This window comes from Engraulis encrasicolus, chromosome 22, assembly GCF_034702125.1.
Source record: "Engraulis encrasicolus isolate BLACKSEA-1 chromosome 22, IST_EnEncr_1.0, whole genome shotgun sequence".
Classification (NCBI taxonomy): domain Eukaryota; kingdom Metazoa; phylum Chordata; class Actinopteri; order Clupeiformes; family Engraulidae; genus Engraulis; species Engraulis encrasicolus.
In genome coordinates this window covers 34,267,833-34,280,332 of record NC_085878.1, presented here as the reverse complement: position 1 = coordinate 34,280,332, position 12,500 = coordinate 34,267,833, and the positions used below count along the sequence as shown (strand labels likewise).

General features: G+C 47.7%; 1 protein-coding gene across 2 annotated transcripts in view; it reads left to right on the top strand.

Moving 5' to 3' along the window:
• Positions 1-12,500, top strand: part of nfatc3a (nuclear factor of activated T cells 3a) — a 126,392-nt gene that overhangs the window by 83,710 nt on the left and 30,182 nt on the right. For both annotated transcript variants that reach the window (XM_063188021.1, XM_063188022.1), the window contains exons 7-9: positions 3,112-3,167; positions 4,694-4,820; positions 10,453-11,757. In XM_063188021.1, the coding sequence (XP_063044091.1) occupies positions 3,112-3,167; positions 4,694-4,820; positions 10,453-11,757 (1,488 nt within the window). The remainder of the gene's footprint in view (positions 1-3,111; positions 3,168-4,693; positions 4,821-10,452; positions 11,758-12,500) is intronic.

Here is a 12,500-nt window from a genome sequence, read left to right as displayed (position 1 = left end):
TAATGTTTGATTTTGCTTGACCTTTTAAGTCTGTGGACCCTTTGGACTTTATGGTGCCCCCAAGACATTTGGCGCCCTAGGCGACTGCCCTATCTTCTTATGCCTTGCGCCAGCCCTATGTCACGGACCACCTGTGGCCCCCTGCACCTTGCTTTGAGAACCCTATGCTCTCGGCGGCGGTGATGACAAACAGGTGAAGAGATTTCCATCAGAACTTCACTGGGAGTCCTCTTTGCAGAGCACACACCTGTGTTTGCCTGCCTCAGCTCTCCTCTGCTCTGCTCAGCTCAGCTCAGCTCGGGAGAGACTTGTGGTCTGATGAGCGGAGGAAACCAAGGCAGAGACAGACAGGAGACAGTAGACAGCCATGCCTTTCAGGGCTCGTGGCCTTGGCAATTTGAGTGTGTATATGTGTGTGTTTGTATGTGTGCATGCCACATGTCTGCCCTTGTGTGTATGTGTGTGTGTAGCGTACACTTGCATGTTTGTATGTCTGTGTGAGTGTATGTAGAAATATTTGTTCAAGTGTGTATGCGTTTGTAAAGGTGCGCACCTGCTGTATGTGTGTGTGCATGTACCTACCTCTGCCTGAGTGTCCGTGTGTGTGTTTGTATGTTTATCGGAGATGAAAGCCCCCCAGCAGCAACCACAGCAACAGTACGAGATTATATTAAACTTAGCTGATATTATATTACATTTAGCTTACGGTTTTATCCAAAGCGACTTACAGGCTCAAGGTCCCCTCAGCCATGGAGTGTGGTAGGTAGAGTTAAGGGTGGGTTCGAACCTGCAACCTTTTGATCTGAAGCCTATCTCTTTAATCACTAGGCCACGGCTGCCCAGATCAGTAGTGTTTCCCCAGCAGCAGCAGCACGCGGCTCGCTCGTCTGCAGTGACACCTCTGATAGGCTTGTTCGTCTGCAGCAGCTCCTCTGATAAGCTCGTTCATCTGCAGTGGCTCCTCTGATAGGTTTGCTCGTCTGCAGCGGCTTCTCTGATTGGCTCGCTCGTCTGCAGCGGCTCCTCTGATAGGCTCGCTCGTCTGATTGGCTGCTACTCCGGCCGGGCGCCACGTCCTGTTGGCCCCATAATTAGAGAGCTGTCGTAGGAAAGCTGGAAAGGGCTGCATGTTTCCTGGCCGGCCATCCCATCCCATCCCGTCCCAGCCCAGCCCCAGCACTCACTCTCTCTCTCTCGCAACTCTCTCTCTCTCTCTCTCTCTCTCTCTCTCTCTCTCTCTCTCTCTCTCTCTCTCTCTCTCTCTCAACTCTGGCACACGGAAGGCACAGACATCTTAAAACAAATAGAGCCATTCCACCCGTCTCTCCATAATTTCAGCCAGGCAAGGCAAACAGCAGGATATTTAGACTTTGATGGCTTTTTAATGCTTGTGAAAATATTCCCTCCGCTGGGCCCTTTTTTCTTTTCGAGCCTGCCTGTAAAAGATGACATCATTAGATGTTGTGTAGATCCCCAGAACAAATTGAAATCCCGTGCTTCCGAAGCTTTTTGAGGCTCGCTCGCTCTCTCTCTCGCTCCGTCCCTCCCTCCCACCCCACAACCCCCCCGCTCTTCGGCCTTCCAGTTAAATGGCATGACTGACATAACTGTGAAATGCACCCCAGAGAAAAGCAGCTTCATTTGAAGGGGAAATGACTTCCATAAGTCAGCTCTGCTGCTCCTGCTGTGGTCGAATTGATGTGGAGTTTTTGACACTGACCAAATGACATCTCCCTGGACACGGCAATTCATTTCTTTCCTCTGTGTGAAGGGAAAATAAGATCATAATAATAAAAAACATCTTCATGATTTCACAGTTTCCTCTCTTGTGCCTTGTTTACGTGCTTGGGGCTGAACAGATGTTCAACAGTGTGTGTGTGTGTTGACTTGATTGTCCACGTCGCTCACTTTTACACCTCCACAAATATGCACAGCCTGTTGCTGCAGCAGGGCTGCTGGCAGCTTTTGCTAGACTGCGTTTGTCCAGCCCAAGACAAAGTTGTCTGAAAGCCCCCCCAAACCAAATTCTGGGCCCTCTCTCTCTCTCTGGGCCTCGGACAACTGACCCCTTTGAGGTATTTAGAAAACTCCTTGTCAACTTCCCCTTGCTACATATTCCACCTTGGGTCACGTTAGTGCCATTCCCTGGGTGTCTGATACTGTTTTCAGGCCAACCAGAATGGTGCCCGTGCCGGTGCCTGCACCAGTTACGTTCGGCACTAAAGTGCTTACCTGCAAACTACCCGTGTTCACACTGGACTCTGATTTTTTATTCCACGTAACTGCGTTACCTCACTGAAACTACTGACATCTACGTTTTCGTCAGGGTTCGTGGGGGAAAAAACAAATATTTTTCGGTTCGCATTGTGAAACAACTTCCTGTTCGCGAACGCTAAGATCTGTGTCGTGAACTCGCCGGCAGGTTCACGATTAAGTGCGGGAACGGGCACTGGCACTGTTCTCAGTCTGCCTGAATGCGCATTGAGTGAAGTGGATTTCACTTTTGGACAGTCAGGGCAGGGCCCCCTGGCAGGTGCGTTAATCCGGCCCTGGGTTTACAACTATAACTGGAGTGAGTCTCGCAACTCCTCCAAGCAGCCGGCCTGGATTACTGTAGTGGCAGATGTTCATGGACACTCGGGCTGTCAGTGATGGAGAACGCAGCAGCTGAAACGCGCCTCACTGTCCTCCCAGGACCTGATATGAGGGACTGAGTCTTCCTCTATACACATACGCATGCATGCACACGCACACGCACGCATGCACGCACGCACGCACGCACGCACGCACGCACGCACACACACATAGTGAACATACAAACACACATAGTGAACATACACACACACACACACACACACACACACACACACACACACACACACACACACACACACACACACACACACACACACACACACACACACACACACACAGACACACACACACACACACATGTAAAACCCCTCAGTCCATCCAAAACCCCTCTCTGGTCATGCTTTAAGTTGAAGACCAACAGGGGGATGCTTTACTTTGCTCTTTTTTTGTCTCTTGCAATGTGTCAAAGTGAAACCTCATGTGCTCTCTCTTCTCTCTCTCCTATTTTCCTCTCAGATGGACGACCCCAGTGGGAAGTGGAGGCGAAAATTGTCCGGGAGAAGAGTCAGGGGGTGAGTGATGTCTGTGTCTGTGTCTGTGTCTGTGTCTGTGTCTGTGTCTGTCTCTCTCTGTCTGTCTCTCTCTGTCTGTCTCTCTCTCTCTCTCTCTCTCTCTCTCTCTCTCTCTCTCTCTCTCTCTCTCTCTCTCTCTCTCTCTCTCTCTCTCTCTCTCTGCCTCCACCTCTCTCCCTAGATAGCGAACTGTTGTGTGGACTGCTGCTCCGCTCCTCTCTCCTCTCTCCTCTCCTCTCCTCTCTCCTCTCCAGGCCCTCTCCCCTCTCTCCTCTCTCCTCCCTCCTCTCTCCTCCCTCCTCTCTCCTCTCCCCTCTCTTCTGGCCCTCTCCCTTCTCTCCTCTCCTCCCCTCTCCTCTCCTCTCCTCTCCTCTACTCTCTCCTCTCTCCTCCCTCCTCTCTCCTCTCTCTTCTCTCCCCTCCCCTCTCTCCTCTCCTCTCTGCTCTCCTCTCTCCTCTCTCCTTTCTCCTCTCCACTCTTCCCTCTCTCCTCTTTTCTGGCCCTCTCCTCTCTCCCCTCTCCTCTCTTCTGGCCCTCTCCTCTCTTCTCCTCTCCTCTCCTCTCCTCTCCTCTCCCCTCCTCTCCTCTTCTCTCCTCTCCTCTCTTCTCCTCTCCTCTCCTCTTCTCCCCTCTCTCCTCTCTCCTCTCTCCTCCTCTCTTCTGGCCCGCTCCCCTCTCTCTCTCCTCTCTCCTCTCCCCTCTCCCCTCTCTCCTCTCATCTGGCCCTCTCCTCTCTCCTCTCTCCTCTCTCCTCTCTCCTCTCCTCTCTCCTCTCTCCTCTTCCCTCTCTCTCTCCTCTCCCCTCTCTCCTCTCTCCTTTGCTCCTCTCCTGGGGCTCCAGATTGAAGTAACAGCAAGTCAGCTGTGTCATATCATCATCTGTTATTACTACTCCATGGAAACCATCATTCACTGAGGAAAAGTCACTTCTGTCACACTGTCCATAGATTTTTTATGAACTGCTCCATACGTATATTGAATTTTGATTGAAACAACATGGTGGAAATATACAGTAGAATTGACCATCCAGGATGTCAAATGATTTGACAACTTGGATGGCACATAAATTAAGTGACAAAGTCCTACTGAATAGTCAACTGATATTTCTGGAAAAGGGTGGACCAAAGCAGACAAAAAAGAGTAAAATGTGCATTTTTAGTCTATAAACTATACTTAAGAAGATGTATGTTGAAGTTTACTGCGTCTACTTTCTTTTTCTAAATGTCTAAAATGTCTTTCTCTGCATGTCTAAAACAATTTTTGATTTATTATTAATACTTTACTGTATTAATATGGAATTTCACTTGTCCAGATATTATATTTTAGAAGTCCCATAGATTTATTTTGGTCAGTGTTGAAAATGATCTGAAATAAAATAATAATAAAAATAAAGATGAATACCTACAATGTCCTCTGACAGAGGGCATTATGCATAGCTTTTCATAGCTATTGTACAGGAGTCATCATGTTAGTTTGCCCTTGTCCAGTCTCTCATGTGGTGTTGTGTTGTGTGTGTGCTGTGCAGTCGAGCCTGGTGGTGGAGGTGCCCCCTTACCATAGCAAGACGGTGACCTCGGCTGCCCAGGTGCAGTTCTACGTCTGCAACGGCAAGAGGAAAAGGAGCCAATCCCAGCGCTTCACTTACCTGTCAGGTACAATACCAGATGCTTTCATAATAAGGCTCATACTGCGCGAATACTTTGTGAAGGTCTTAAATTTAACACATGACGGTCTAAAAAACTGAACTTGCTAAAACCTGCAGACGCCTTCTTTACGGCAACAACTGTCTAATCCCTGTCAGCCAGCTACTACATGATCATTTCCCGCACTTCTCACACCGGTCTCTTGAAATCGAAGAAGGTCATGTTAAATAACCATTATGCAAACAGATTGAGCCAACAATGCCAGGAAATATTATACCATACAGTTTGAGTCAGTGATAAACCCTAATGAAGCTTTTAAATAGTAGTACTTAGTACTTATTCATGTTCTCTTTTTACTGTACAGGTAATTGAAAGTTGTGTACGTAGGCGTTTATGTGGTATTTCTTTGTGTGTGTGCTCAAGTATGCCATGACAAGCATTTTGTTTACGAGACATGCTCCTGACGGTGATGTGAGGCTTTTTTTTTTGCTCAGCGTTTTTCTGGAGAACTTTCCTATCTCTGCAGGTTGCACTGTTGTGGTTAAGAAGGAACCCATGTGACAGTTAGATGAGCACCTGCTAACCGTTCATGTAAAATAGTGTGAAGCTCCTATGCAGACTCTCTCTTTCTGTCACATATTTGCATACGCAAGGCAGGATTAACGCACAGGCTAGATATGGCTGCAGCCTAGGGGCCCCCAACTGCCAGGGGCCCCCCAGTCGGCCAAAGGGTTGAAAATCAATATAATTGGAGAAATATAACAACACGCATTATTGATAACTTAGTCTGCCATGTCACATAGAGTTTTGCATCTTATCAATACTCCTCTTCGGTTGGAATTAGGACACTATGTAATTTTGTTACAAAATTTGCCTTCTGCTGGGGCCTACAGCAACCTGTAGCTTAGGGGTCCCAGGCTTTCTTAATCCAGCCCTGTGCATACTCAAGGCCTAGGTATGTAAATCGGGGACATTATCTAGGAATGCCATTGTCCTGTTTTCTTTAAAAGTTGGCATCAGTTAAATACATTTCAGCGTCAAAGCTTTGTTTTTTTTAAAAACACAAGGTCATATCAGAGGTGACAGATATAAAACGCTCCGATACACAATTACAAACTCTGTTTGTATTTACTTTCTCAAGATTAGTCAAACCGAGAAACGCGTTGGCGGAATGCGATCACATGTGAGCTGTGTGTGGTGTGTCTGTGTGTGCATGTTCTTCTTCCTCTCTTCCTCTCTTTCGAGAGAGAGAAAAGAGAGAGAGAGAGAGAGAGAGAGAGAGAGAGTGAATGTGGCTTGTCTCGGCCCGGCCCCCTCCGCCCACCCTCTCTTGTTTCTCCGTACGCCGTCCGCCCGCTCAACCAGGGTTTCCTGTTTATCCCACCAACCCCAGAGGGGGCCCAGCCAACCAATCACACGCAACACGCCGCTCAGGAAGAGCGTACACAGTAAAAATATATTGTTAATTCAAGACTTAGAGAGTACTCTGGGACCACATACACTCTAGAAGATGGGAGACATCTACAGTAATTGGCAGACATTTTAATTCTTTAAGTTCGAATATGAACTAGCCTTTTTTATTAGAAAAGTGCCTTGGCATCCTGCTTTTTTATACACTCTAGAGTCTAGAAGATAAGTGTTGAATTAACACTGCATTTTTTTTTTACTGTGTAGCAAGCAGAGCCCTCGTCATCAGTGCTGCTGTTGTTGCTGCTGCCAGAGTAGCGTAGTGTGTGGCGAGGTCAGTCACGCTTGCTCAGGTTGCCATGGTAGCCGTCAGCCTTGTGAAGAAGAGTGTCACGGCTAGCCAGGGTCACAGAGGAGACTCCACTCCTCTCCACTCCACTCCACTCCACTCCACTCCACTCCACTTGTTCATTTCGCTCATGCGTTTGTTCATTCACTCACTCGTTCACTCACTTGCTCCTTTGCACTTCTTCTTGTCTGTGTGGCATGGAGAGAAGAATCCACCCCAATCCACTCCACTCCACGCGTTCATTTTGTTCATTCGCTCACACGTTCTTCACTTGCTCGTTCACTGACTCATTGGTGCTTCTGCCTGTCTGTCTGTGGCATGGAGAGGAGACTGCACTTGTTCATTTGTTTAATTTGCTCATTCTTTACTTGTTTTTTTTCTTTTTTTTTTCTTTCTCTGACTTCATCATTGCACTTCTGCCTGTCTGTGGGTTTCCTCCTAGAGTAGTAACAAAGTTGGATTGAAGGTGATGTTTATAACGCGTGTGTGGGCTGTATCTGCCGAGTGCCAGCCGAAAAGTTGCCAGTAACTATTATAGGGTGCTGCTGTCTCCGTTTTATTGCTCTGGCCTCATCTTTCCTCTGTCATTTCCTTGTTTTTTTTCTCTCTTTTCTGTTCCTTTCTTCCTTCTCTTCTCTTTCTCCCTTCTCTTCCTTCCTTTCTTTTCTCTTCCTTTCTTCCTTTTCCTTTGATTTTTGACGACAAAGTACACTTGACTTGACTTCCTTCTCTGCCACCTTTCTCTACCTGACTCACTCTGCGCTCATCTACTTTTACATTACATTACATTGCATTAGTGTTTAGCAGACGCCTTTGTTCAAAGCGACTTACAAGGAGCAATTTAAACAAGAACAGGATAAGGCACAGTGTACAGTTGCAACACTGATAGCATTGTCCTACAAAGAGTAAAGTGGAGGATCTTGTATTTGTATCCCGCTTGTCCTCCTTTCACTTTCTCTCAGTGCTTTATTTTTATGCAGAAAATTATTTGAGAGTAGTATGTCAGTTTGTGTGTATTCATGTTTTTCTCTGTTACTCTTGGGTACTTTGAGCCCTTACTGTAAATGCAGAAAGCCACTTCTGCACAACACAAAACGTGGCAAAGCTAGTCCAGTCAATTTGACATGGGACAAATTGCAATAGTAATCATTCCAAGGTTTTTGTTATCCCTAGGTATATCCTAATGACATATTTAAAATCTACAGATTTATATTTAGTGGAACATGTTTTTTTTCAAGGTCAAAGTAGGAACCATTACTATTGCGATTCGTCCCATGGTTTGGCCTTTTTTGAGTTAGATTGACTGGCCTAAGAAATAGGTGGCGCTCAGCATTTTGTACAGTCACACAAATGGATGATCAGCAGCTTTTATTATCTCTGAAGGAGAAAACCAGAAAAAGAACTGTTTTGTTTGCACTGAAGTGTGGCTGCCACTGTGAATAGGTTACCTTTTAAATGTAGCTTGCATCCGGTTGTATCTACGTACGTCATATCTTCTGAAAGGCATGTGTTTGTTGCCCGACCACCCATCCCTATATATTCTGTGAGGGGGTCCTTTTGATGTGGTTGAGTTGGGGAGGAGCAGGATAAAGAGGCTATGAACCGGATATACACACTCAGGCGCGCACACACACACACACACACACACACACACACACACACACACACACACACACACACACACACACACACACACACACACACACACACACACACACACACACACACACACACACACAGGCCAGCACACGCTCACATACACACACACACACACACACACACACACTACTTTGGAACATGGCCGTGGGGCATTCATTCTCCTCCATAAAAACGCTTTACATGGCACCAAACACAGGGAGCATATGCTGCCTCCAATTCAAAGGCTGGGTTAAAAATATCTCTCCCTCCCCCCTCATCAAATCAACGTGTGTTTGAGAAGTGCCAGATTGGGAAAATGGGTTACAGTTTGATGCATTCTGCAGCATTGTCCCATCACTGTGCTAACCCCTATCAGCAATGTCCTACTTCAGTTTAAAAAGGCCAGATGATGATTTTTGTACATCTGATTGCACATTAGTAAGAAGGTCCCCTGTGTTGTGTTGTGCTGCTAAAGGGACGCACACAGCATTTCCTCATTTTCGTTGGAGTTTGTTGGTGACACACGTGAGATTTAAAGGTGACATATGTTCATCGGTCCCTTTGCCCGCCAGGTTGCGTGTTTTTTATTTATTTATTTTTTTAATAATGAAAACGTTGCAAAGCAAGAAATAGATGCCGTTCAGCGTTTTGTACATGCACACAAACGGATGATCAGCGGCTTTTATTATCTCTAAAGCAGAAAACCCAAAAAAGAACCGTGTTGTGGCACTGAAGTGTGGCCCAAGCAGATGACTGGACAGAAATGGCCCGATAGGAATAGCATCTCACTCCCGTCTCATCTCAGGCGACCTGCTCTGCTCCGGGATTCATGCGGTTTGCTTTCCTGTTTGTGTCGAGTCATTTGCTGTGTAGCATGTGCAGTTTTGAACCAGCCAGTCATAGGTACCTGTTGTTACATTACAGTACATTACATTACATTACATTACACTGAGCTGACACTTTTATACAAAGCGAGTTACGTAAAGTACAGGGTATTGCTCTTGCTATAGGTTGTCTTCATCTACGTAGCATAGATAACAGTGTCATAGGAGTGTCAAAACAGTGTCATTACACAGTCATGAATGAGTCATAAACATTATGTCAATGTCACTTAAAGGCAACAGTCATAAAATGTTCATGCCATTGACATACATCAAGTCAAGTTGGTTTTATTGTCAATTTCTTTACATGCACTGGTCATACAAAGAATTTGAAATTACGTTTCTTGCTTTCCCATGCAGACATAGACTAATCTAGGTAAGGACAGTATAGACATAGACAGTACTCATACATGGACATAAGACAGTTTTGATAGACAGTGCTCATACAGACATTTAAAGTGCAAGACTGGACAACGACCTGTCCATGACACGACCATGACTGTGTTATGACACTGTTATAACACTATCATGCCATGCGTATGACGCTGGCATCAAGTAAAAGCAAAAACACATAACCTCAGAAAGCTAAAAAATTAGAAGTTGAATTTCTATGCTTGAGTTCAGATTGAATTAGGAAACGGTATTAAAAGGGGTTTCATCTAGATGTTTTGTGAATATGCTGGATTTGCTGTGGCATTCCCTGTTAGTAAGACACAGACCCTGATATAACTTTGCTGTTAGCAGAATGGCAATGATCAAGTCATAATGCATTGCTAAAGGCCCTGTGTAATGTTATGGTTGTGCAGTACTATGGTAGTTATGTCTTTCCAATGGCTATTACAGCTTTCCACTGGCATTATGGGGCTACGCCATTATCAAGTGTAGCTAACTAACCGACTCCTGCATAAATGCAAATTTGTTACATTGTGTTCCCGAGTTTTTTTTTCTTTAAACAGACCCTGTATATTAGGCTAACCTCAACTAAACCAAATGTTCATTTGCAATTATACAATTTTTCTTTAACTCTCCGTAAAGGTAGCTTCCTATGACACACATTGTTTATTATTCTTCTGTTTTCTTATCTCACTACAGATAATAGTGTTTATCAAGTGCACTGTACTCTTACAAATGTAATAACATCCCCTGTGGTGATGATATTGTAATCGATTCTATACGAGTACTTCTACTTTATACAACTATGGTAATGAATGCAATGATGGAATGTAATGAATATGTTTTATTTATTATGTTATATGTACTGTATGCATATGTTATGTTATGTTATGTTATATACGTATATAACGCTTAACTCCCTGCATGTGAACTTATCCAGTTTGCCTGTGTGTTTCCTCCCGTGATGTTGTAGTGCTGGTGAAGCAGGAGCACAGAGAGGAGCTGGAGTCCCCGGGGGTGGGGGTGGGGGTGGGCACCATGCCCCTGTCCCTGTCCCACGGCGGCCCCGGCAGCGGCATCCCTGGACCCGGCGGCGGTGGCGGCGGTGGTGTCGGTGGTGGCCTGGTACGGACCCAGATGCCCTCCCCCGAGCCGGGACACCACCCGCAGGACGGCCTTCTGTCCAGCTCCCCGCGCGGCCTGGCCCCGGGCCCCGTCCACAGCCCTGGCCTACACCCCCTGCAGCCCCCCTGCGGGCCCCCCATGGGCTCCCCCACCTTCCCCCACCTGCCTCACCTGCAGGGCCACGGTCTGCCGCACGCGGGGCCCGACTGTCAGATGGCCTTCCACGCGGGGCCCCATCCTCACCCGCATCACCATCCCCATGTTCCTCCTCCGCCTCCACACCCCTCCTCTAGGGTCGCCTACCCTCCTATGCAGCAGCAGCAGCACCAGCAGCACATGGCCCACAGCCTGCCCTTTAACGGACAGCACAGTCTTCCCACCGGCGCCCTCGCCGGATCCCCACAGGCCTTCGAGCGGATGCCCTACCACACCGACCCGACGGCCGCCTGCCACTCTCAGCCCCACCCCCACGCTGCGCTGGGCATGGGTATGGGCATGGTGTACCACTCCTCTCCCCCCGCCACCACGGGCCCCAACACCTCCAGTTCGCTACCCATCGCTGCTCCCGGTGCGCCCACAGGTCAGCAGCCCATGGCCCACTCCTCCTCCCCGCACCTGCACTCGCTGGGCTACCACCACTGCCCCCCCAACCCTGCCCAGTTGCCATCGCCCACCCACTCCAGCCTGCCGCTGGGCCAGCCGGCGCCCCAGATGCAGAGGCCCATGGGGGGGTACCACCCCGCAGGCCAGCGCTCGGCCTCTTGCCCCACACCCGGCTCCAGCACCCCCCAGCAGCAGCAGCAGCAGCCCCAGCAGCAGCAGCAGCAGCAGCAGCGTATGATCCCCTCGCCTCACTCCGGGCCCTCGTCCCCGCAGCTCCACTCGCTGCCAGGCTACCAGGCGGCGCCCACCTCGCCCTCCCCGACGGGTAGCCCCCTGGGCGGCCCGCTGTCCCACTCCTCCAGCCAGCCCTCTCCCCAGGCCAGCAGCCCCGTGCCGGGCTCCGTCTCGCCCCTGTTGCACCCCTTGGCCGCCGCGCCGCAGGCCCCCTTCCCCACCGCGGAGGGCGAGCAGGTCAACATCAAGCAGGAGCCCGAGGATCGCGAGCTCACCTTCAGGTCCATGGGGCTCCAGGACATCACGCTGGACGACGGTGAGTCATACTACCTGTGTTATATGTGTCTTGAATTGTCCTCCTTGTAGGCACTATGTGTGTTTATGTAAGCTACTTGACACCTAAATTTTCCCCCCTGGGGATCAATAAAGTTACTCTACTCTATTCTACTCTGCTACTGAACTATACATAGGTTTCACATTTACAAACATTTGTGTTGTGAGGAAGGGCAAGATGCTAAGCAGCCAACCACGTGAGCTCATTTTTTGAGTGACAGCTGTTTATAACAAAGAGGTTGAAGAGTGCGCAGTCAGGGGTGTTTACAAACAGGAAACCCATGTATTAGCACTCTGTGTCCTTCACAAAGCGTTCTATTTGGTACAAAGTGTCAAGCTACAAGCTCCTTTGTAGCATTATTAACTGAATGTTTTTTTTTTATTCCAACTTAGCTTTTTCATGAGAATTTTACAAATACATTTTTCTTACAAAGACTGTTTTGGACATGAAGTGCCAGTAGTCCCCAATACCAAAAGTCATAGTAAATTTCCCCGTCTATTTGTGAGTGCAAATCAATTTGTCAAAAGCAACAGCCTGCACACCATTTTGTGTTTCTTTGTAAACACATGTTGTCTGCGTTCAATTATATCCAAATGTTACTCAAATCATTCCCAAAAGCCCCTTGTCCAAACTGTCTGATGTATTTTAATATATTAGGACGCGGGAACGAAACTTTCTGTGCGTACTGACAACCACGAGTGACTCACACACACAAACACACACAC